The following is a 27,182-nucleotide window of genomic DNA, read 5'->3' as shown; positions in this document are numbered from 1 at the left end:
CGACGACTTTGATGACAAAAAAAATTAGCCGCTAATTTGTTTCGGCGACCAAAAATGGAGCTTTTGGTGACCAATATTTTGATCGCCAAAAGTGTCATTTCCTGTAGTGGGATAAGGTGACAATCATCCCCTTTACAATTTATAAAAGTTGCTTTATTATACTAGTATTAATTATTAACTTCAAATTTTACAGACCTGTCCCGTTAAGTTTTTTATTTTTATTTTATTTTATTTTATTTTATTTTTGTGTGGCTAGTTGTACTACTGTACACCTCCATATTTATTGAATATGGGACAAAATATTAACAAAAAAAAAAAAAAGTAACTAATATCGATTACAAGCGCTATAGCTTGCACAGAATAGAAGAAGGTAGATGAGTCAACAAGTTACTTGATGATAAGAAATAGATGATTTGGAATTTTAATGTTAGATTCTATAATGTTAGGAATCATGAAAAAAAATTATGAAATATTTCATAAAAATTTTCCACTCTTAGATTGTACATACAATAAAATATCACACACTAATTAAAAAATGAAAAATATTTATGAAACATTTCATGATTTTTTTTTTAATAATCCCTAATATTACTTGTATTTAATAACAAGATGAAGGAACATCAAGTACAACTTAAGATGATTTACTTTAGTAAATAGATTGCCTTTAAAAAAAAAAAAAAAACTCAATATGAATATGAGAAAACATCTCTATTTGTATATGTTTTTTTGCATTATTTTGCACGGTTCTTTATACCAATAGAAATTTTGATATTGTAATTCATTATTATTTTTTTTCTTAAAATCTTTGTTAGTACTATGTTAAAATCCTAGGATGCCATTTCTCAACCCCACTAGTGCATCCGGGAATGAAGAATGGTAAGTTGGATAGATATATACTATACTATATGATTTTGTTTTTATTAGAGAACAAGAACGTTGTTGTGGTTTTTTGGCTGGATGTTAAGTTCAGACAGACTACTTTGCCGTAGCAGCATCTTCATCTGAAAAAAAATTAATATACACGTATGTATGTCCGCGTGTCGCAATCATCAACGATGATTCCGGTGGCATCTTTCTTTTCTTTGTTCTTTTCTTGACAAAGAACCATTCAAGGTAGGTAGGATCATGATTCTCAGTAGTAGATGGCTCTCCAATAGTTTTGCTGTGTAATTCAGCAATTTATGTTTAAAGTTTAAATAAAATTAAATCATTTTAGAGTGTAGTATTAAGGTCATTTTATTGAGCAATTCTTCCATGCAAGAAGACTAAGGACACATAACCACATCCATAGAACTAACTAACTAAAATATTCTGATTATACATATCAGATGGTGGGACCTATTATAAAAATATTATAGTTTCACTCAGATTATTTCATGTATGTTTTATGCAGTTGATTCCGTGGTCCATTATAAGTTTATAGACTTTTAGTTCTTCCATGCAAGGAGGAGATGGTCAAGGCAGTGCCTGCCTCCATTTTGATTGATTTTGAATGTGGAGTCTATCAATTTGTGTAGGGGGTGTATGGGAGACAAGAGAGGTGCTGATGATTAGTAATTGGTGTAACGTCACATGATATCTTCTTGACATATAAGATTTTTTTTTTTTTTCATTTTCTTCTAATTTTAACTAATCGTTGCATTATATACTTAGTTGATGTGTTTTATTATGATAAAAAGCACAATAATATTGTTGTAGAAAAATCATAGCTGAGAAATAGACTCAACTAAGGATAGAAAACATCAACAATCATTTGCAAAATTACTAATATTAAATACAACTGTGTCAATTCCAAAGGGGCGTCAAACTTGCAATATATAGCCTTACGATTCATCACATGACAAAACCTTTACTACTAGAAGTAATGGTATACAAATTAAAACCAGATGAATTGTTTCTCCAATTATATTATTCGATGAAGTCCTGTTTTAAATTCTGAAATTTTATCTTTGTGTGTCACATCTATTAGTATTTTTTTAAAAAAAATTATCAATTTATATAGCATTAGCTTGTTATAAGTGGACAACTATGAAAGGTAATTCCACCGGGGAGGTGGGGGGTTGGGGTTGGGGTTGGCAAATAGCTGGGCATTGGTCGGTCCAAAAAAGTTAAGGTGAATGTGTAGGTTTCTAGACTTTTTCGTCACGTAATTAAGGACTTAGCATTCTCTCTAAGCTGAAAATTTATTTTTTTTGTTCCATGTGAAAATTCGAGCCTAATGTAATATACACTTATAAAAATAGAACCAAACAAATACGTTTTGCATATCTATTTACATGCAAACACTTTGCTTGGTTCTATTTTTTCAAAAACACTTTTTCAGAAAATTCTATTTTTTTATTTTTCATGTTTTTTTTTATTTTTACTGAATTTTTTTTAAATATTTTAAGCAAATTTTTTTACTTTTTAGATATACCTAACATAAATATACTCAAAAAGTAAAAAATTTGTGAAAAAAACCTTTTAAAAATTCACTAAATACCAAAAATATAAAAAAAAAAAGAAAAGAGAATTCAGTATATTTTTTGTATTTATTAATTTTTTAAAATATTTTTTCACAAATTTTTTACTTTTTAGATACATCTAAGTAAGGTGCATCTAAAAAAGTAAAAAAAAAAATTTAAAATTTTAAAAATATTCACTAAAAACAAAAAAATACAAAAACCAAATAACTCAAACCAAAACAGACAACTTTCAAATTATGTTGTTCTTTTAGACAAAAAAAATAATAATATTTGAGACAATTACTATACAAATTTTAAATTTACGTTTATGACTCGAGTGCCCTAAAAAATATCATTCTTATAACTTTTTACTTATAATATTATAAGCATTTTCACTGTATTAAGCTTCTTAGGCTTCTATGCAAATACGTTTGCTGTCATATATTATCTTTTTTTAAGGTATGGACTGTCATATATTATCATTGGGCCTATATGAGCTAACTTATTTTTATATGCAAATCAATTAGATAATAATTGTAATTTTAGTGGAAGATTTGTGCAAAATATTATGCTAGGTTATGTAGATGGCTAATTATATTCACACTACAAAAATATCAATACACACAATTTATATAATTCGAATATAGATTTTTGAACAAAAGTTAAATATTTGGACATAAACTTGGAACAAAAAATAATTGTTCAAATATACATTCTGTTCACAATTATTTTTTGTTTAAAATTTTATATCGAAACATTTTACCTTGGTTTAAAAATTTATATCTTCCAAACAACATAAATGTTGTGTATTAAAATTTTCGATGGTGTGCAAATAAAATTTCCCTAATAAGAGTGATATTTAAAAAAGCATGATACCAAAGACAAGATACTTACTCTGTCATCTCTTCTTCCTGCCTAAGTTTCCAAATATGTCGTCTCTCTCTACTTATTACTTGCAAAGATGCTTTGGTTCAGCCACAACATAATGGTCTTCTTTGGGATGTAAATTATTTTAGCTGATTATTTAGTTTTTTAGTTATCTTAATCTGACTAAAATAGTTATATTTAAAAAAATAATTGATTTTTTTCATAATTGATTTAATGATTATGAGAGAAAAAATAAAATGATTATGAATTAGATGTGATATATTGTCATATTAATTATTTTAACTTTTTTTATCTTTTAGTGGGTTATTTTAATCCAACTCTCTTTTCAAACGGCCCTAATGTGATGATGAGCTGTTTTCTTTCAACAGAAACAAAATGCCAATATTTTGTTTTTGATAGAAATAGTGAAGACAGTAAAGTTATGGTTTAGGTGGCCAAACTATTATGTTTTTGTTTACACACCAATTCAGAGTCAAGTTCAAACATTTTATTTTAATTTTTATTTTTTAATCAATTTAAAATCAATATGTCAAATAATATAAATCTCAATGGCAATGAAGCAAAACAGAGAAAATAAAAGAGAACGAGTGGAAAATCCTAGCAACAATCACCTCCATGAAAAGAAATATGAACAACCTCTTCTGATTTGAAGAAGCACATGATGATATATATGCCCACAAATTTACCAATGCACTCATCTCAATGGGATTCCATCATACACTCCAAAGATTTCAATTTCTGAAGTGCTAATTGACTTTTCTTAGTCCTAATTGTGTAATTTCAAGTCTTTATTGATAATTTCTTCAAGAATTTTCACTGATTATTCACAACCATGGCCAACAAACATAGATCGGTGACTGAGATGTGGGAAATCCAAGGGAGGCCCAGTATTTTTATTGAGTGTGCAAATACGATAATATAACCTCATTGCTCGTCCTTGATAGTTTGTATATATATGTGTGTGTGTGTGTGCATATTCTTTGCCCGAAAAAATCAACAAAAAGATCAAACTTTTCGCATCCATGGGAGATGAAAGGGAACAATATTGCATCCAATCTTTATTAGTAAATACATCCAAAAGTCAAATAGACTTAATTTTATTTTTTACCATCATTTGTGACATCAGCTACTAAATTGAAGTTCAATATGGCAGTAGAAACTAGCCAAGAGACTGCGTGCTGATAAAAAAGGGTTTCTCAAGAAATAGGCTTCAAGATATACATCTTGCATGCATGGGAATCCACAGTGACTGTCAGGTTCCCGACAAATCGTGTCTTCAAGGTCTTGTGCTGCATGATATATGCGCGATTAGGAGTTATGTTCCAATACCATGGAAGCACACTTGAAAAATTAGAAAATTAAAATTAAAACCCTAGCTAAAATACCTCCCAAAGATCTCTTGCTTCTACAATAGTGTTGGGAGGAATTCTTAAGTCATCCCACTGGGCTGTCAGGGAAAAGCGAATAGAAGCACGGTTGAGAAGGAGTACAACTACTCTATACTCTGAAAGGGGCCCTGCCCAAACCTGGTGGCCGGGAAACAAAATAAAGCTTACATTTTGCATTGTAAACAAATAACAAAGTAAATGACGGCATCCCAGAAGAAGACTTTCGTCAATTTACCTCACTATCCCCTTCCATTCTGACCTTTTTAGCTTGAACACCGAGTTTATCTGTGTTCAAAATGATCAACACAAGTGCAAATAATTAGAAAACCACTTTATTAAAATCAAATCACCCGTAAAAGAAAGGGGAATATATCTATAGAGAGAGATGTGAAAATGGTATACCTTGGTTAACAGCAATCACCTCTTTATTTGCAATGATTTCCATGGTTTCTTTTGTTGCATTTGTCACATCACAGCCAATGAGAAGAGGAGCCTACGATAGTATGGGCAAGCAAGAATATATAGCTTCACATGGAAGAAATAAAGGGATTTTTTGTATTAAGCCAAGTATATAGCTGTAAAAGAATATAAGCCTCCTTAATACCTTAGACATGGCCCATATACTAAAATGGACTATATATTCATCTTTTGTCATTCCTCCATTTCCCACCTCAAGCATGTCAGGATCTATTCAAAATCAAATCACAGACAATTGTGAACATCTTATACATGTATTTTTTATTTTTCCAAATCATATCATTATTGGTAAACTACTATGATTATGAGAGAATGCTAACCATTCCAGCCACCAGGCCTTGCAAGGTCAGCATAAACTTCATTCATGTCAGCTCTAGAGACCATACTGTTAAACCAAAAACTTAAAGAAAAATTATACACCAAGCCTCAAATAAAAATATGATTTATAAACTAAAGGAAAGAACAAAGGGAAAAAAGCATGAAAGCTACCTTTCCCATGAATCAGAAATATCATTAGTAGTTCTCCAACTATTTCCAACCTCAGCACCCCATAAAGCTGGGTGCAGGTCTCCCCTGATAAATACATACAGTATAGAAGGAAAATTATGTCAAAATGAGTTTAAAACTGAATTTATCAAAGAGCAGTAAAAAATATAGTCAAAGAAAAACCAGAATCACCATTCACATAGCGAGAAGAAGATGGGACGGCCTGCCTTCATTAAAGCTCGGGTCATTACAGGGTATCTACACGAAGAAGAGAAATGCAGAATAATTTGTAATGAGATATCTGGTAATTTAAACAGAAATTTACATAATAAATTGATGATGTTGAACTGTAAGGCAGTAACAATTTTCTTACCGAACAGTTGGCCTTGAACCATCAGTGTTACAGTTATCGTACTTCAAATAATCAATACCCTATGAAGAAACGTGTGTTACTTTGTTACTTGATCATACTCACGAAGCAAAGTTTTTGGCATCATACACATAATTCCTAAAATCATACCCACGAAGCAAAGGTTTTGGCATCTTGTTCTTCATGACCAAGTGAGCCAGGCATCATTTTGCTACAAGTAAAATAACTGCAAAATGAAGTAAAATAGGTCCAACACCTCAGTTAAGGTGGTTCAGTGGATTATCAATGTCAAACAGCTTAAATGTGGAATCCTGTTACCCTGCATCCGAGTAGATTCCTAGCTTAAGACCTTTGCTGTGAACGTAGTCTGCAAGAGCTTTAATACCAGAAGGAAATGTTGATTTCTTAGCCATTAGATTACCCTGAAATTGAAGTCCCAATTAAAGTACAATATAGTTAATGAATATAGATAAAAGGGATTTGGTGATAGGTCCAATTTTAAGGACTTTTTAGTCCTAACCAAGTTTTTTTAACCTGTTAAGTCCCATTAAATGCGAGTTCCAAAAATGTGATCATCATTCGTCATCACCCTAATACCCCAACTCTCTGTACAGACTACAAAGTCGTCGTTTCCTAAACCTCCACTAAACAATTTCTCTGAGTCTACACGTTCATCACCATCCACTACTCCACAACCACAACCAGGTCAGTCCTAAGGATTCTAATATATACATATATGATATATAGTACATAAGTATTTGTATACACGTTGAGAAGTGAAATATAAGCATCGGGGATGTGGTGGGGCTTCCTTTGTCATGAAATTTGCAATGGCAGGACTGACATGTACAATATTTTGATCTTGAAACTCCTAATGAAGGATGTGGTCTGAGGTAGAGTACATGTTAACATTGTAAAACTGAATGTTTGGGTTGTTTTGCACATGTTGCAATGGGAGTGGACTCCCAGCCCTAGACGAAAGTCGTCCTAATTTCTCAGTTTAATTTCAAGAAATTAATTTTTTTTTTCAAAGTTTTGATAAAAATATAAGAAACTGATATTAGTTGCTTTGAAGAATGGGAGTGGTTGGATTGGTTTGGAAATGAGAAGTTTCTCAGTTTTGGAAAAAATTGAGTTCTGAAAACTGAAATTGAAAAATTCTCAATTTCAAAAGTGAGAAATTTTACTCAATTGAAATTTCATAGTATTAAGAAAATTCAAGGAAAAACTGAAAATTTTCATATTAAAAAAAATTCAAGAAAATGTCAAATTTCTTAGTTTAAGGAATATAAGAAATTTTATAGTTTTAAGATTCAAAATGAAATTAAAAAGAAATTAACTCTCTCTCTCTCAAACACGTACACATTGAGAAATTTCATAAAAATGAGAAATTTCTCATTTTTGAAGCTGAGAAATATTTTAATTTAAAAAAAGTTTCAGTTTTATACCTAATTTCAAATAATTTAGTTTGATGGATCTTGGCCAATAGGATCCAAAAATATCAATTTTATCAAAAATGGATGTGTATTTATAATGAAAGTTATGAAATTAAAATTTTGAAACACAAAAAACCAACCCTTTGCCTGTTAAGCATGCACTCAACCCACAATCACATTACTAAACCATTAATTCAAGGGTAAATGTCAAAAAATTATAACAATTTTTAAAAAGGGACTGTAATGGTTAAAAGATTTATGATGGGACTTATTCTCGCACAGGTCCTTAAAATAGGACATCTCAACAATTAAATCTACGAATAAATCCACTGTTAACCGTCATTGAAGAAAAAAATATGTGGAAGCAAGCAAACCTCATTGTCACGATCAATTTCAGCCCAGCAATCATCTAAAGAAGCAATATCACAATCTTATGTCAGCTACACATGTTGATAGTGGTTTTTGAAGGAAAAAAAAAATGGAGATGAAAATAAGCATAGAAAAGGGTCGTGTTATTGTACCTATATTGACATATTTGTAACCAAGTTTAGCAAGGCCAGTTGAAACCAGAGCATCAGCTGTGGTAAAAAAAAAAGCAGAAGACAAATTAATGAACAATGTTGAGTCTGTCATGGTAACAACGTAACGTATTATTTGAAGAATAATGAAAAAAGAAGAAAGCCCTGAATAAAACAAAAGAAACAAATAAAAACATTTAAGATAACCATCATAAATTATAATTGTTTTGTTACGATCACCTTCGTCGGCTCGCAACGCCTTAGAACTAATTCGAGTCTTTCGACCCGTTGTGGGCTTTGGTTACAGAAAAGAAAACAAAAAGAATTTAGAGAGAGAGAGGGAGCCTCATTCGAGATAGGCTGGATCTCCAAGTTGACTAGTAATTAGCCTTTTCTGAATATATTTCCAAGCATCAAACAATACATGACTCAATGACTCTTTAAATAGATGTAGTTCCAGCAGATTTGTGATATGTGCATGATCCCATTTTCTAGGGACATGAACACTATACAACCCACGACAGACTCCACTAAACTAAAACAAAAACAGAACAACTAAAATAAAACAGAACAAAGATAATAATAATAATAAAGGACAGGTCATGGGACACGCCAATGCATGCACGTATCATGTTTCTCCATGAAGAACTACCTTCAAATAAATAAGTAACAATAATAATAGTAGCAAAAGCATTAACCATAAAAACAATTAAAAAGAAAAGAGAAGGAAGGAGTAAAATCCGGAGGAACTGAGTTACCAGTTTGTTTGATCATATTCTCATCAATCATGCAGTGGAAGTGATTCCAGCTATTCCACCTATAATTAAGACAGACAGAGAAAGTGAGAATGTTTGGTTTTTTAGGCCCCACTCCCACTAATATTTCTTAAAATATTTGTCCCTAAGAAGTTAGCACATAACATAATCTCATTGGATCGTCTTTTTCTTTTCTTTTTTTGTAGATAACTGAGAAAGAACTGATCTTAGGCAGGAGCACTCCAAGTGTGCAAACATGGGATAACATAGTCTCATTCGGTCATCTAATACATAATTATTGGGTGGATGGACTTGTTGAACTGATCAGTTTTACCAAAAATTGTACAGTTTGGACTCTCTCCCTTGTCCTTTTACTAGCACAAAAGAAAGAAAGAAAGAAAGAAAGAAAGGTTTGAAATTTCAGTTCCAAATTCCATCCATATGATTGGATTTTGGATTTGTCAAAGAAAAGAAACAGGGGAAGGAAAAAGCTTTTTAAATTTTTTTGGTTGGGTAACGTTATGAAAATGAGTGAAAATATAATGTTAGGTCTTGTAAAGCATCGTGAATTTGTAAGTCTAGTTCGTTGTTACAGTGTGCTGCTGCTCTTTTGTAAGCTGATAAAATGTTAGTTATGTTACTAGCACATTAAAAAAGATAGAGCGAATTATACTAAAGGTCCTATAGTTTAAGGTTTATGTCACTTTGGTTTTTGACTTTTCAATTGTAACACATTTGATCTTTAATTTTGAATCTTGTTTTAAATAAGAACAATTGAATATACTATTACTCAATTTTACGGGAAAAGTCGTTAATTTGATAAAATATAAACTAATTTAACAAAAATAAATGCCAAAAAATATTTTTAATTTTTTAAAATTATTTCTACCCAACAATGATAAATTATGTAAAATTGATAAATCTTTTACACATTTATTTATTTATTTTTACCAAATTAATTTTTATTACATGTTTGAATGATGATCATGTAATGGGTGATTATTGTTATTTTCATTAAATTGGTTTCTATTTTTTCAAAAGTCAAACATTTAATATATTCAATATATCGATTACACATTAAAGCCTAGCAATCACCCATTACATGATCATCATCTAAATACATATTAAAAATTCAAAAATATTTTATTTACATTTATTTTTATCAAATTAGTTTATATTTTATCAAATTGACAACTTTGTCCTTAAAATTGAGCAATGGTATTTTCAATTGTCCTTATTTAGAATAAGATTCAAAATTCAGGATCAAATGTGTCACAATTGAAAAGTTAGGAATCAAAGTGATACAAGTCTCAAACTATAAGAATTATTAGTGAATTTGCCCCAAACGGTATAGAGGATGTAGCCCTTGCATTCGGTGCACATTATAAGGTGCGCACTGCACAGTATTAACATTAACAACCCCTAAACTGGCTGGCATTGAAATTTATGTGCAAGTAATATTTTCATTTTGTGTAATGGATAGATCGTGATAATGGTGTTGCCTATAACCTACAAAGGTGGAGCTTACATACACGTGAGATAAAATAATATAGAAAATGGTATTCATAAATAAAACTTATATAAAAAAAACATGGTAACAAAACAATGATGTGGGAATGTCATTTTGTAAGTGTTTTATTTTAAAATGAATGATCTACATTGAGCTGCATCATTATATTATAAAAACAACAATGATTCATCCCCCTTTTCCCTCCACCCCTTGACCCCCTCTCTCTCCCATTGATTACATTTTCTTTTTCTTTTTCTTTTTCTTTTTTTTCCTGCTCCTCCAATCACCACCCGCCATGTGGCAAAGGGGGGTGAGGGAGTGACCCCAAAAGGGGGTCCCAAGCATTATCCTTATAAAAATTCTATATAAATAAAATTTGGTTATGGTTTGTATATCATTATTCAAATAATATAGCACCACCGTAGACTAACTACACAAAATACTTTGTCCTCTCCAATCAAAAGGATTCTCCATTCAAAGGATGTAAGTAGTCAACAATTAATTAATGGATAAGGTGGGTGAACCAAGAAAAAGGCAATTAGAAAAGGATAAGACAGAAACAAGTTCCACAATACTTCGAGACCTGCTGTCGTATCTATCTATCTTTTTCTTTTTTTTTTTCTTTCTGTATTTTTCTTTCTTTGGATAGATAGGGCTTTGAAAATAATGAAACTGTGAAATGAGAAATAAGAAGAAAAACAGATTCTTCAGTTTCGACGGTCTAAATAGAAAATACCGATGGAAATTAAATAATTGATGCAATTTTTTTGAAGATTGTAATCGGATTTCAAAGAAATAATCAGTCAGTCAGTAATAAATTGAAGAAAATTCACAAAATGAACAATTCTGATTTTTATACTCTCCTCCTCACTATATATATATATATATATATCCAGTAGTGAGATCAGCATCAACCTATCTCACACAAACACACACACACATATCTAAATTTATGAAGAGAAAGAGAGAGAGAGAGAGAGAGTACCGACCCCATAGGAGGAGTAATGGCAAGGCGATTAGCGAGAAGATTGCGGTGGTTGTCGTTGGGAGTGAGAGAGCGGGAGGAAGAAGAAACACAGACATCATCAAGTATTGGCATTAGCAGCAGCAGCACCACTGGCACTAGTACTAGTATACCCAAATTGGGCACATCACTCTTCATTATTATTATTACTACTCAAACTCCTTTCTAGAATATGGAAAACACTCTTTCACTCCTTCCTCTTCCAACTCTACTCTTCACTCTCTGCATCACTCACGTGTGCTTGTGCCTATATATACATGAAAGGGGAGAATATAAAATAAGTCGGATCAAGCATTGGGCTGTCCAATCTGCTAAACCAAAACTCACGTGGGTTAGGCAAATGTGTGGGCCAGTCAATTAGGCAAATGTGTGGGTTACGCAAATGTGTGGGTCAGTCATTGGGCAGGTCCTCTGTTGCTGGATAGTCCATTTAGTCGTGGAGCACTGGTCCACTATCATCTAGTGTGGGATTTGGTATTCACAATATAGATATAGATATAGTGAACTGCGAATGAGCCGAGCCGAGCCGAGCCGAGTTGAGCTAGCTTTTGACTTGAGCGTTCAAGACTTATTTATTATGAATTGGTCGAACTTCCAGATTAAATATTTGACAAACTCAAGTTTGACTTGAGCCAATTATTATATAGAGAAGCGAATTGAAACTTTATAAAAATTAAATTAAAATTAATTTATATATAAGATAAAAATAAAAGATTATGAGTTGAATATACAAAAATAATTATATTAATAATAAATTTTATGAATCAAGTAAGTAAATTTACACAAATATCAAATATAAATAAAATAAATTAATAATTTTTTTGATATATTATTAAAAATAAATATTAATTTATTTTCTTTACGTTCACAAGCTTTATCGAGTTGAACTTAGTGTTATTCGAGCTCGACTTAATTAATAAACGAGTTGAACTCAAACAAATTTTAAATGAATCAAGCTTTATTGAGATGGCTTTAGAATTATTCAATCTCGCCTCGATTAATAAACGAGTCAAACTCAAATGAGTTGAGCGCAAATTGTCCCTAAGTGACAAGTGAGAAGCTTTTTAACGAGATATCTTTTTTTGAAAAGAAAAACAAGAAGCCTCTAAAAGATCAAACAAATAATCAAATAAGAAATTACAAATAAAAAAAATCAATTTGTCAAAAAATCAATTACGAGTCAACAAAATTACCAATCTTCTCATAAATATAATTTGAAAAGTTAAATCTGTATGAAACCAAGCAAAATCTACAAATTACGTGTTGCTCTCTTCTTTAATTTAGTGCTGTTTTGGGAAGTTGATAAAAAACTATTTTTTTTGACTTTTTTGGTAGTTTTTTTGGCTTAAAAAATTGACTTTTTTTGGACTAAAAAAGCTAAAAAACTAACTTTTTACCAAATTGCCCCTAAAGAGAAATGCACTAACTAATCCTACTATGGAATCCGTGGATGGATGGGATAGACACATCACTGCCATAATTGTTTCTACTTTCTTCCTCTAGCATTCCCTTTTTTCTTTTTCTTTTTTTACGCCTTCTCTAATCTATATGTTTTTAGAGAAATTAATTTAACAGTGGAAAAAAAAAAATTACTATCTCCATTTTAAAATAATAATTTTTTTTAAGGAATTTAATTTTTTTAGTAGTACAATTATTATACTTTAAAAATATTAAAATTTTAAAATTACCTTTTGATACATTTTCTAAAAATATCAATTGTTATAATTATACTTTTTGTGTTGTTAATGAATTTAAGGGAAGGACAAAATAAGAAATTTTTATTATTTTAGTCCTTAGTTTTTGAAAAATTTATAATATTTTGGGATAATAAAAAATGGAATAAAGGACTAATATTTTGAGACGGAAGAAGTACCAAAATATGAGTGTGTGATTTTGTAATTACACCTCTCCATGTTTGTATAGTTTCTTTTTTTCAGTCCAACTGATGAATAATTTCCTCTATATTTTTTTTTTAGGATAAATTACAAATATATTTCCTGAGATTTAATTAAAATATGAATCATTACTTGTGATTTTGGAAATTACATTCAACCCTTGAGGTTTCTAATTTTATAACAAATTACCCATTTTATTAATAAACCATCAAGTCAATTAATAATTTTTAATGATGTTATAAATATGTTTCAATTAATAATTTAGGTAATTTTATTATTATATAGGAGAGCAATTATGAATTTTATTTTTTTTAGTTAATTCTATTAAATAAAAAATTCTGATAAGGGGATATTTGTAATTTTTCAAATCACAGGAGACAATCTATATTTTAAATAAATTTCAAGGGGTGTATTTATAATTTACCCTTTTTTTTAAAGCGGTATGTTGATTGGTCATTGTTTATAAAATAAAAAACGTTATAGTAAAAAAATTATAATTAATTTAAATATTATACACTATTCCATCTGTCTTAAAATGTTTGTCCACTTTTACATCTTAATTTTTTTTTTAATTTTTTTTCAATAATTTTAAAAAGTTGTTCACGTTGATATGATACTACATAACTGACTAAAATGAGTGGCTGAACTTCTGAAATACGGGATTGAACTCAAAGATCTGATCTTGTCCCACTAGAAGTACAAATCCTCAAGCGAAACTGGAGGCTGAGATGAAATTTAACCTAACCTCATTGTTTAATCCAAAAAATTGAGCTAAACAATAAAAAAACCTAATTGATGATATGTGAATGTTTCATTCAAAATTAATAAAACACATAACATAACAGAACAGGAATTTTTAAAGCTTGGCAGAGTATTGATTAATAAGAATAAACGGACAATATTTTTCTTTTATAAATAGGTCCTAAGTTTTTGTTCAAATTATATTGTGTTTCATGTGGGTCTAAACACCCACGTCCACTTTTTGGTTAAGATTACCATGTGTAAACTTGTGGGTAATTATTCCAAAAAATTAAGTATGAACTGACTATTCAAATAATCCATATTGAGCTAGATGTGATCAAATTTCTTAAGAAACAGCAAAACAATATCAAAGTTGAGAAGCACAATAATAGCTGAAGAGTAAGAGAGATAAGAGAAGAATAATATGTACCTGAGTGCCAATATACTTAGCTCTTCGAAGGCATACACGGTAAAGCTGCACCCAATAACAGACCCCCCAAAAACAAAAAATTGCCTCAGCAATTGGGAAATACCCAATTCAACTATAAAAAAGAAATAAAAAAATTGAGACTTGAAATAGAAAATACCAACTCTAATCACATTGTTGGCGAGTTCAGGAGGCAATGCTGTTTGAAGAGACGGCATGTTCGATTTTGAACCTAATCCCAATTCAACATCAACAAAAACACATACAAAAACAGATGGGGTTTTGCAGATTAACAAACAACCAACTAGTAATAGTACTAGTCATTTGATTTGTATGAAATGAAGACCGACCTACCTGAAGCTGTTCTGTTCAGTCTCTCACCAAGATAGAGAGAGAGAGAGAGAGAGAGAGAGAGAGAGAGAGAGAGACAGAGAGAGACAGAGACAGAGACAGACAGACAGACGTGTTGTTTTGTGTTGTGTTGTTGTGAGCTTCGCAACAGGACAGATTTTAGAACAAGCACCCCTCCGTCTCAAAAAAAAAAAAAAAAAAATAGTCTTGGAGGTTTAGATTTCTCGATGTTTTATGAGTTTGTTCGTGTTTTGCAGCGTGTAAGGAGTGCAATGGAGAGAAACATGACTTTTTTGCTTTTCGGTATCTCAATTTGTTGATGATTGTAGAGAACTTTCATTCCAGAACTTTAAGAGTATGAACATTTTGTTTTAATTTTTCCTATTTATAGCGCACTGATCACAACCAATTTCCTGGTGATCGAGCTTGTTGATTAAAATCTCCAATTGTATTGTTGTTTGATTCATTTGCTTATATGAAGCCATTTTCTTGAAATTGACCACTAACGTGTTGAGGTGTGATGATAATGGTGTGCCTGAAGAAAGTATTACTAAGAGTCAGCAAGTTGGTGAGGTTTGAACAATCCGCCTTTTTTTTTGAAAAAAAAAAAAAAAAAATAGATTAATGAATTAGCAATCAGTTTTATTTTTGTTTATGTTTTTGCTTTTGTTTCTGGGATACATTAACTGAATCACCGTGCTACGATTTTTATTGGGTTATTGTTAGGAACAGAAAAACCGGTTACAGTCTTGTCAGGGCTGTGTTAGATTAATGCTAGGAAAACAGAAAGCTGACACAAAACACTCTCAGGGCTACAATTCTTAAACATAGAAGATCATAGGATTGATTACAGAATAGTCATGGAGCTGTGGGGCTCATGATCTTGTGTCTGAAGCCTGGTTCAATTGTTCTTGTTGTGGGTCACCCGCATCTTAAGACCATCAGAGGCCCATTATGTGACTACTACTCTTATTGGTTTGGGAGCAACCATGGGTGAAGCCAACCTGCTCCATCCGTACACTTCTGCACAACGACTTACTATTCCTCTTGTGGGGATATATTTTCTAAGTACCAACACGTGGCAAGGTGACACCGACGTATCAGCCGAGGTGTCACGTATCTTGGTCGTTGTGTCGAGGTCATCTCAGCTAGACCGAGGTTATCTCCGAAGATATCGGAATCCGAGATAAGCGGATAAGGGACAGGAGTCCTAGGACAAAGAGCGGACTTAGCAGAGATAAGGATAAATCTCTTAGGGAGTTTATCTTTATCTCTTGAGAAATCCTAAGTAAGCACTGAATTGAAGTCTATAGAAGTCATGCTTCTAGTAGGACTTGGATTGAGTTAACTATAAAAGAGAGGCACCCCCATGAGTCTAAGGTACGTAGTTTTATACTCAAGCTTGTGAGTTTAGCACTTGATTATGTTTGAGAGATATACTGACTTGATCGTCGGAGTGCCCCCGGGTGGAAGAGCCACCGCCGGAGCCCTTTCTTTCTGTTACAGGTTACTGGAGCCATCTATTCTGCCGATGCTCTCCAGCTGATTACTAGGCGGGCAGTGTGGTAAGAAAATTACCCACACAATTTGGCGCCGTCTGTGGGAATCTTAGAAGAATAGATGGCCAGTGACGGACAAGGGGAAAACATTGGGGGCGAAACTCCTGCTGGGAGTGGTGGACCAATCGACCTTGACGTTGAAGAAGACAACCACAGTACAGAAAATCATGACCAGGGCCACGGAGAAAAAGACGTCGGCCAGGAGGGCGACGCTTCAAAAAGGACAAACCAAAGCAAGTACTACAACGAAGATAACCTTCAGGTTTGGAGGGATAGGTGCTTACGAAGGGATGAGGAAGTAAAAAACTTGGCAAACAAGCTGGCAGACCTACAGTCAGTGGTCAACTTCATGATGCAAAACAATGTTATGCAGCCACCATACCCGCTGCAAGATACACCGATGCCAACGATTAATACCCAAAAGGGAGGAAGAAAAGCAATCCTCGAAGCCCCTCAGCACACCAGGAGTGCAAGCCACTCTTACCAACGTTCCAGGGAAGTCAGACGAGAGGAACCAAGGCAAGAAGAGTCCTGAAGGACACATCGCATGAAGTATCCAGGGCCCAAAGAACATCGGCATGTTCAAGGGCAAGCGCTCTGCTTTGACACAACCCATGGAGAAAGATCGAAACGGGCCCACCACGAGGCCGAAAGTAGTGTGCTGAAAAGATTGAAGTCCAGAGATAGCCGAGCTCCAGGTAGGAGTAAGAAAGACTTGAGGGACTACTTCAAAAGGAGGCAGCAGAATGTTGAAACCGAGGTGACTTCTAAAGTTAAGCTGAGAACACCATTCTCGGTGGAACTGGATAAATTTGAGGCACCAAAGAGATTCAGTATGCCGAGGTTCCAAATTTATGATGGTAAGTCAAACCCCAACTTTCACGTTGGACTATACCTGAATTCAATGGCATTATACAGTGGGAACGAGCCGTTGCTCTGCAACGTATTTCCCTCATCCTTTGGGGAAATTGCATCTGATTGGTTCCATAAACTACCGAAGGGAAGCGTAAAGACATGGGAAGGCCTGACCGAGATGTTTGTGGCCAGGTTTGTGACGAACAAACTACAGCCCTTGAGGGTCGACGCCCTGATGGCTTTAAGAATCACCAAGGAAGAAGGCCTTAGGGCCTACGTGAAGAGATACTACGAGGTGTTTAATCGAATACCCGAATGCAACCAAGAAGTGGCGGTCGTATCTTTCAAGAACGGCCTCAAAGATGACTGCCCACTACGGAAGTCCTTGGCAAAAACACTGCCAAAAAGCATGGAAGAACTCATGGCAAGAATTGAGAAGTACGCCAGAGCCGAGGAAGATACATCGGGAAACAAAGAGATAAAACAGGAGAAAGGAAACGGCTCGCCGAAGCGAGGCCGAGGTAACAACGGACCGACCAAACAAGAAACAGAATTGAAAGGTAAACAGGCAGTGACCACGGTGTTCCGAATCCCTATCCATAAAGTCTTGGATCAAATACGAAACCAACCCTATTTCAGAACTCCAGCAAGAACACCAGAGGAATTCATGGGAAGAAACGTTGGTAGGCGTTGTGCTTACCACAATGAAGAAGGGCACCCAACTCAGGGTTGCAGAGCCCTAAAAGCACACTTAGAAGACTTGGTAAGACAAGGCCATCTGAGGGACCTTATTGATGAGGCCAGGACAAGAGAAGAACAGGCAAGATTGCCTCAAGCACCAGCAGCTCCACCACCTCCAGCACAGCAACCACAGGCAGGAGGGTCAAGGGTGGTTAATGTGATCCACTCAAGGATCAACGAGAACGAAGTCAGAGGAGAAACCCAGAGGGTAAGGCATTTACAGCATGTCTACCAAATCGGGAAAAAAAGACCTCGGCCTGAAGAAAGACAAGGACCAATCATAACCTTCACCGAAGCCGACCTAGAGATGGTCCAGCATCCGCATAATGATGCCTTGGTAGTATCCCTCCAGGTTGGGGAATGCCAAGTAAAACGCATCCTAATAGATCAAGGCAGCTCTTGTGACATCATGTATATCAGATGTTACAAGGAGCTGGGCCTTCATCCTGACGACCTAGAACAATCCAGCAACCCTATGGTCGGCTTCAATAGAACATCGACATGGCCACTGGGCGCAGCAAGTGTAGAAGTACAAGCTGGTACTAAGAAGATCAAAACAGAATTTATGGTGATTGACACACCCTCACCATATAACATCATCTTGGGAAGACCATGGTTGCATGCGATGGGGGCAGTTCCCTCAACATTGCATCAACTACTACGGTTCCCCACAGAACATGGAATTGAAGAAGTCAGAGGAGATCAACTGCAGGCAAAAAGTTGCTCCATGGCAGCAACAAAGTCCACTTGTAACATTCGAGAACCAAAAGAGGCAGAAATTGAAAACGAGGACATGGAGGTCCTAGATGATGTCGGCAAGGAGCCAACCGAAAAAAGTGAAGAAACACTAAAGAAAATCCTAGTCCAGGAGGGCGACGAAGAACGTTTCTTTCTTCTCGGTTCAGGCTTAGCCGAAGAAGAAGAAAGAGAACTGGAAGAGTTTTTGAGAGCCAACATTGAGGTGTTCGCCTGGACACCTTATGAAATGCCTGGCATTGACCCCGAGGTCACTTGCCACAAACTGAATGTCGACAGGTCGGCAAAACCTGTGATTCAACGAGCCAGAAGACCGACGTTGATGCACGTCGAAGCAGTAGAAGAAGAAGTAGACAAACTTCTGGAAGCCAGGGCCATCTGAGAAGTTCACTATCCAACATGGCTGTCCAACACAGTAGTAGTGAAAAAGAAGAACGGTAAATGGAGGGTCTGTGTAGACTTTACCAGCCTCAACAAAGCCTGCCCCAAAAACAGCTTTCCTCTGCCCAAGATCGACCAACTAGTAGATGCAACTTCAGGACATGAAAGGATGAGTTTTCTAGATACATACAGGGGGTACCACCAGATTGCCATGTACCCTCCAGACGAGGAGAAGGCTGCGTTCATCACCCCTAAAGGCTTGTACTGTTACAAGGTAATGCCTTTTGGGTTGAAAAACGCAGGAGCAACTTACCAAAGGTTAGTAACAAAGATGTTCAAGCACCTGATTGGCAAAACGGTAGAAGTCTACATTGACGACATGGTCGTGAAGGCCAAAGAATCTAAGAGACATTTTGCCGACCTAAAAGAGATCTTTGATATACTCAAAACATACCGGCTCCGACTCAACGCATCAAAGTGCGCGTTTGGAGTTGGATCAGGTAAGTTTCTAGGGTATCTGGTAACGAGAAAGGGCATAGAGGCCAGCCCAGACCAAATCAAGGCCATCCTAGAGCTGCAGAGCCCGACGTCGGCGAAACAGGTTCAGATGCTTACTGGAAGGGCCGCAGCCCTAAACAGATTCATCAGCAGAAGCTCAGATAAATGCAGACCCTTCTTCAACTTGGTGAAAAAAGCCACAGACTTTCTGTGGACAGAAGAATGCAAAACCGCTCTAGCCGACCTAAAGAAGTACTTGACCACAACTCTGGTTCTTTTCAATCCAGAACCAGGGGAAGAACTGTTTTTGTACTTGGCAGTTTCAGAACACGCAGTAAGTGCAGTACTAATCCGAGAAGAAAAAGGGGAGCAAAAAGCGGTTTATTATGTAAGTAAAACCTTGGCCGATGCAGAAACAAGGTATCTGCCGCTAGAAAAATTAATGCTGGCCTTAGTAATGGCTTCAAAGAAGTTGAACCATTATTTTCAGGCGCACAAGATTGTGGTCCTAACAGAGCACCCACTGAAGTCCTTGTTACAACAAGGAGACTTAACAGGAAGGATAGCAAGATGGGCAGTGGCCCTGGGCCAATATGACTTGGAGTTCAAGCCGAGAACAGCAATAAAGGGCCAAGTTTTGGCCGACTTCGTGGCAGAATTCACCCCAGAAACCATGGAACATCGGGCTCCGTTGAGCCGAGATGAGCAGTATCCCAGCAAGCAAGGAGAAGCCCAGCCAAAGGCAAAAGAACAAAGGAAGGAAAAACTCAGACCCTGCAGCATCTACATCGGCGATTCATTCAGACTTTTCGTCGATGGAAGTTCAAACCGTCAAGGAGCGGGGGCAGGAGTACTGCTGATATCTCCCGATGGAGAAATAATAAAACAGTCCATCCGTTTGGGGTTCAAGGCCTCAAACAATGAAGCGGAGTATGAAGCATTAATTGCAGGGCTAAAACTAGCAGCAGCAGCAGAAACAGATGAGGTAATAATTTTTTGTGATTCACAACTTATTGTTAACCAGTCAACAGGTGAATTTGCAGCCAAGGACGAAAGGATGTTGGCATATGCAAAAAAGGTCAATAGATTAGCAACCCTATTTCAGAACTGCCGACTGCTCAAGGTTAGCCGAGATGACAACACCCACGCCGACGCGTTGGCGTACCTGGCAAGTTCAATTCAAACTGGAAAAACAAGAACAATTATGATCGACTACATGTCGGGCCCGAGCATAGGACCCGAGAACACAAAGCAGCAAGCAATGTGTGTGGACATGGGGCCAAGCTGGATGGATGCAATTATCGCATTCCTGAAAGAAGGAAAGTTGCCAGAAGATCGTAAGGAAGCACACAAAGTCAAATTGAAATCTGCAAGATTCTGTCTGACAGAAGATGGATATCTTTACAGAAGATCCTTCACTGGACCCCTTTTAAGGTGCGTACACCCTTTGCAGGTTGAAGATTTCCTCTATGAAATCCATGAAGGAATTTGTGGAAGCCACGCTGGAGGCAGATCATTAGCCCACAGGGCCATTACCCAGGGTACAAAAGGATGCTGAAGCCTACGTGAAGAAGTGTGAACAATGCCAAAGGTTTGCACCTTTGATACATCAGCCAGCTGCTGACCTGAACCCAGTATCCAGCCCTTGGCCGTTCGCCCAATGGGGCATGGATCTAGTTGGGCAACTTCCCCAGGCAACTGGGCAAAGAAAATACTTGCTGGTAGCAACAGACTACTTTAAAAAGTGGATAGAAGCAGAACCTTTTGCCAAAATCTGAGATGTGGACGTCAAGAACTTTATATGGAGAAACATCATCACCAGATTTGGGATTCCAAGAGCAATAGTTGCCGACAACGGAACACAGTTTGACAGCAAACTCATCAAGAACTTTTGTGCAAAATTCAAGATCAAGAATTATTTCTCAACACCAAGTTTTCCCCAAAGTAATGGCCAAGCAGAGGCATCCAAAATCTGGTGGATGCCAGATTGTGGATGGAATAAAGAAAAGGTTGCAGGCTGCAAAAGGAAAGTGGGTAGACGAGTTGCCCAACGTGCTTTGGGCATATCGGACTACACCGAGAAGATCAACAGGAGAATCCCCCTTCGCCATGGCTTATGGCACAGAAGCAGTCATCCCATTGGAGATCGACATACCAGGGATCAGAACCCAAGGAGTAGAGAATGGCACCAATGATGTACTCCTAGCCCGAGATCTGGATCTTTTGGAAGAACGAAGAGAGAAAGCTGCAATTCAGCTTGCAGTATACCAGCAACAGCTTGCCAGAGCTTACAACAAGAAGGTCAATCCAAGATATTTTCAAGTCGGCGACCTAGTCCTGAGAAAAGTCGTCGGGAACAAGAAGGATCCCAGAGAGGGCAAGCTTTGCCCAAACTGAGAAGGACCCTACAGAATTATTTCAGTATTAGGCAATGGAGCTTATCGGCTTGAGGACAATGAGGGCAAAGCATTGCCCAGACCTTGGAATACTTGTAATTTGAAATTTTTCTATCATTAGATGTGCATCATTTTTTGGCCGATATCATCAATAAAGTCTTTTCAGAATTCTTTCAACACATATGATTGACAAAATTACATATTGGTGTTTTTGGAAACATGAATAATGAGAACCCAAGTAGAACTCAGGTTCACATTGGGGGCAGAGAGAAGACAGAGACACTTAATTCACTTGTTGAAATTTGTAGCAATTTACAAGTTGGAGTTAAGCTGATTCCTTATCTTCACTTGTTAAAATTTGTAGCAATTTACAAGTCGAAGTTAAGCCGAGATAATTCCTTAATTCACTTGTTGAAATTTGTAGCAATTTACAAGTTGGAATTAAGCTGATTCCTTATCTTCACTTGTTGAAATTTGTAGCAATTTACAAGTTGAAGTTAAGCTGATTCCTTATCTTCACTTGTTGAAATTTGTAGCAATTTACAAGTCAAAGTTAAGCCGAGATAATTCCTTAATTCACTTGTTGAAATTTGTAGCAATTTACAAGTTGGAGTTAACCTGATTCCTTATCTTCACTTGTTGAAATTTGTAGCAATTTACAAGTTGGAGTTAACCTGATTCCTTATCTTCACTTGTTGAAATTTGTAGCAATTTACAAGTCGAAGTTAAGCCGAGATAATTCCTTAATTCATTTGTTGAAATTTGTAGCAATTTACAAGTTGGAATTAAGCTGATTCCTTATCTTCACTTGTTGAAATTTGTAGCAATTTACAAGTTGGAGTTAAGCTGATTCCTTATCTTCACTTGTTGAAATTTGTAGCAATTTACAAGTCAAAGTTAAGCCGAGATTACTGTTTCTCTTCACTTGTTGAAATTTGTAGCAATTTACAAGTCGAAGTAAAGACGAGGTTATAGTTTGCACACTTATACCAATCTACAGGATGATCCAACCAAAGAAGATACTTAACACTTGTTGAAATTTATAGCAATTTACAAGATAATGTTAAGCCGACATGTAATCATCTATTGAAATTTGCGTCAATTTACAGGTTGAGGTAAAAGCTAAGTATATTGTTTAAACACTTGTTGAAATTCGTAGCAATTTACAGGTAGATCATTGTTATAACTTGAAGAAAAAATTACAGTATATATTAACACTTGTTGAAATTTGCAGCAATTTACAAGTAGGTTAGACTGAGATCGCTGTTTAAATACTTGTTGAAACTGGAAAAAAAGTTTGCAAAATTGACATTAAACAATATATGTTTTACACTTGTTGGAATTTATGAAGAGTTTACAGATCTGTATCTTGCCGAAGTGAAGTTGGGTGTTATTTCACCCGAGGTACGTAACCCCGAGAAGATTATACAAAGAAAGCAAAATGGAAAGGCATGCAAAAAATTCTAAGTATAGAACTATGCAGAAGCAATCAACAGAAAATTACAAAGATTGAAATATCTATAGAAAAAACAGTTGCAGTTACATATTGAAGAAGGCACTACGGCCTACCAGAAGTAAATCGTTTTTACAGGAAAAGGCACTTCGGCCATACAAAGAAACTTATATTGTCCATAAAAGAAAACAAGTACAAAAGACAGGGAAGATTATGATTTTTCGGCTTCAGAAAGGATTTGGGTCTGGATCTCATCCGATTCTTGAAGAATTACCTCGGCAGATTCCTGAGGAAATACTTCGGCAGCCTTTTCTGCAGCCAGCTCGGCATCGATCTCAACAAGTGTTTTAGAAAGACTCCTTTCAGCCAGAATGAGGTCGGAAGATAACATCCCAATATCAACTCCCTTGGGTACCTCCTCAATCTCCTCATCTTGGGTTAAGTCCAGGATGGGCTCAATTTGAGAAAGAGACTTGACCCCAGCATCACCCTTGGGTTTCTTCATCAAGGCCTCAGCATCATGATCATCTTCATCCTCAGGCTCAGACCTAGATTCTTCTTCAGCTTGACTTGGTGGAAGAGGAGGAAATGGGAGAGGAATAGCGTCGGCATTACGGAAAGGCGAGTCAGCAGGGAGATCAAGTCTTTTTAGCAGAGACATCCAACCAAGGGAAAATCCCCTGTTGCATGCTTGCCTGACTTGAAGCTTGTACTCCTCAGTGACGTCGGCCATGCCCTACGCATAAGCCTTTTCATCAGCTTCTTTGATTTCAGCCTTTTTCGTGGCCAAGGCCTCCTGAAGTTCCTTCTCGGCTTGGGTTGCCTTGTCATCGGCTTCATTTTTCTGCGCTTCGGCAACTTTCTTTATAGCTTCAGCAGGCTCGGCCTTTTCTTCAACCAAAGTTTGGGCTTTAGTGGCAGCCTCGGCCTGGTCTTCCAATTTCTTCATTTTTGCTTGAAGACCCTTGTTGATCTTCTGGAGTGCAGAATACTCCTTCTGCAAGTCAGTTAACTTCTCCCTGTTCTCAAAAGATTGCGTGGAGAAGGAGTGGGCATGCTGAACAGCCTGAAAGAACACAAAAGCGAGAAGTTATTACAGAAGTTTTACAAACAATAAGGAAAAGACAGGTTACCAAGTGAAGACACTTACTTGAACACAGCGTTGAAGCATGAAAGCGTAATTTTCATACTCACTCATTCCAGCATTCTTTTCCAGATCACCTGGAAGAAGAAGAGCTGTACTAAGGGCAACGCCGACGTTAATGTCATCGACGCTATCAGTAGCCATGACTGGCTTGTCCTCCAGGGTAATCTCGGGCGTCTAGGGGACGTTTGGCACTTTGGATTTTGAAGTCGTTGCAGAGGAGGACCTCGGCCTCTTTGACTTTGAAGATTCTGATGGCTGGGTCTCTGCGTACCTCTTCCCAGCAGAAGGTTGGGATTTGCTGCTTTCAGCCAGCTTGGAGATGGGCAGGGCATCCTCAGCCTCAACCTCAGTTGCCTTGGCCTTAGGCTGAGCCTTTTTGATTCTTTTTGGCTTCAGTGGGGGCATGGATTGAGCTGGAACAGCATCAACATCGGCAAGTAAGTCGGCTAAAAGATCTACAGCAATAGGCTTCAGACGACCCATCTCAGCAGTCTTGACAAGTCGACGCCGACGTTTTCTTTCTGGTATTGGGACTAAGTATGAGGCCGAAGTAGATGGCAGATCGACTGGGTCAGAAGTGGATCCTTCGTCTGCTCGTGATATGGAAGCAATGGGAGGAGTTGTGGCAGAAGGTGAAGAAAGACTCTTTTTCTTCCTTTTTGGGACGTCGGGTAGTGTGGATTTGTATGTCGGAATAAAATTCAGTAACAGGGGAGCCTTGCGCTTGTGAATTGGAAGATCTAGAAACTTCTTTAAATCTTTTCCAGGGAAGAAGGATTGATGGAAGTTTTTGGGTGGCTGATGAAGATCTGCAAGACAAACAAACCAACATTAGAAACAGACAGAGTTTTGAAAACTTGGAAAAGAAACAACTAAGTATTGGCACTGGGCTCTTACCCTTACCCTCTTTAACTGATTGAGGAAGAGGGTAGAGGTGAATATCTTCGTCTGGGCCAAATTCCCAATTTCCCGAAGCAATGACAAAGTCATCCCCGGCTCCCTTGTTGGAATCCGGGAGGTCGGCTACAATTTTGAACTCGGTGGACCTCGGCTTGAGGTAGTAGACATAACCTCTTTCCTTCAGGTTAAGGGGGCACATGGTATAACAAAATTGGATATCGGCAAGGGTGATCCTAATGTTCTCTTGCCTAGCCAGGGCTATGATACCATTAATCACTCGATAAGAGTTGATGGTAAGTTGCATAGGGTTCAACCTATAGAAGTGGAGAACCTCGCGAAAAAGGGGATTGAGTGGAAGCCGGAGTCCACATTCAGTAAAGGCTACAATAGGAAAGGGCATCGTATGATCTGTGGGGATGATGGAATCACCATCCCCAGCTAGCCTAAGGTGAACATCGGCTGGGATGGAGAACTACTGCCTAAAGTATTTGAGTTTTGTTGGGGTATTTACCCGATATCTCCACATACCCATAACGTCAGCCTAAAGTCAGAGGGCTAGGTCTCAGCAAGGAGCTGTTCTTAAAAAAGTTATTGGAACCTCGGCAACAACCTAGGTAAGTAGTGATACGGTTTGTTTCAGTTTTCCCTAAATTAAAGGTTCTACAAACAAATCCCAAGCCTAAGAACTATGAAGAACAAGATCAAAGGCACAGATCTGGAAAGGAAAAACAGAAAACAAGAAACAAAGAATGACGTTTCAGAATCAAGAACAAAGGTATGATTCTCAAAAGCGAAAGAGGTACAAAAGTAAAAGATCAAGAACCATGGCAAGGAAGTGATAAAACAGTACAAGTGTTCAAGAGATAAGTGAAATCATGAATGAACACATCCAGATGAACAATCCAAGGTATGAACAAAACAAAAATGGCAGCAAGTAGCATAGAAGAAATTGAGAATAAAAGAAACGGAATCTTACCAGAACAAATGGAGCCGGAATAAAAGCCGCTGAGGTAGGGCAACGATTGCAGACACAGCAGAATGGCAAACGCTTCGCTGAAATGGAGGAATGAAGACGGGTGTAGAGCTTGGAGTTAGAACAATGGTGGATTTCAGAAAGTTTAGAGAGAGAAAAAAAACCAGAAATTCGAATGCATAAAGTAAGGAAAAGAAGATAAAAAGAAAAGTTTTATCAAAAAAACTTGAAACGGCGGCAAAAGCAGGGCATTTATTACGCCTGGAGCAACGCACACGTCAGACGGCACAGACGAGTGAAAGACAGCTTTTAGGCGCGTCACAGACACGGGCCAATGAAGACAAAGCACGTGAAAGGAACGGTTAGATGTGCATGACAGCTCATGCGCGTGATGGAGTTCATTTGAATTCTTGTTCTCCGAAGAGAACACATCGGCTTGAAAATAAATTATTTCGGCCAAATAGTTTTTGAGCCACTATGCAGAAAGAAATATCGAAGTAAGTTCCATCACCTCAGGATGCCGAGGTAATAGAACCTAGGGGGCAGTTGTGGGGATATATTTTCTAAGTACCAACACGTGGCAAGGTGACGCTGACGTGTCAGCCGAGGTGCCACGTGTCTTGGTCGTTGTACCGAGGTCATCTCAGCTAGGCCGAGGTTATCTCCGAAGATTTCGGAATCCGAGATAAGCGGATAGGGGACAGGAGTCCTAGGACAAAGAGGGGACTTAGCAGAGATAAGGATAAAGCTCTTAGGGAGTTTATCTTTATCTCTTGAGAAATCCTAAGTAAGCACGGAATTGAAGTCTATAGA

At 36.6% G+C, this 27,182-nt stretch overlaps 1 protein-coding gene across 1 annotated transcript; it reads right to left on the bottom strand.

Annotated features, from left to right (window-relative positions):
* Nucleotides 1-4,325: 4,325 nt before the first annotated feature.
* Nucleotides 4,326-11,757, bottom strand: LOC145801822 (alpha-galactosidase 1-like). Its single transcript, XM_082893502.1, has 15 exons — nucleotides 11,262-11,757; nucleotides 8,766-8,824; nucleotides 8,011-8,067; nucleotides 7,864-7,898; nucleotides 6,372-6,475; nucleotides 6,204-6,279; nucleotides 6,057-6,115; nucleotides 5,876-5,941; nucleotides 5,687-5,770; nucleotides 5,518-5,582; nucleotides 5,325-5,407; nucleotides 5,123-5,213; nucleotides 4,956-5,005; nucleotides 4,718-4,858; nucleotides 4,326-4,621 (listed from the first exon to the last, which is right to left on the bottom strand). Exons 1-15 carry the CDS (start codon nucleotides 11,432-11,434, stop codon nucleotides 4,529-4,531), a joined length of 1,236 nt encoding a protein of 411 aa, XP_082749628.1. The 5' UTR covers nucleotides 11,435-11,757; the 3' UTR covers nucleotides 4,326-4,528.
* Nucleotides 11,758-27,182: the final 15,425 nt, after the last annotated feature.

Source organism: Camellia sinensis, chromosome 11 (assembly GCF_055761805.1).
Source record: "Camellia sinensis isolate YWXY chromosome 11, ASM5576180v1, whole genome shotgun sequence".
Classification (NCBI taxonomy): domain Eukaryota; kingdom Viridiplantae; phylum Streptophyta; class Magnoliopsida; order Ericales; family Theaceae; genus Camellia; species Camellia sinensis.
This window is presented reverse-complemented; position numbering and strand designations above follow the sequence as displayed.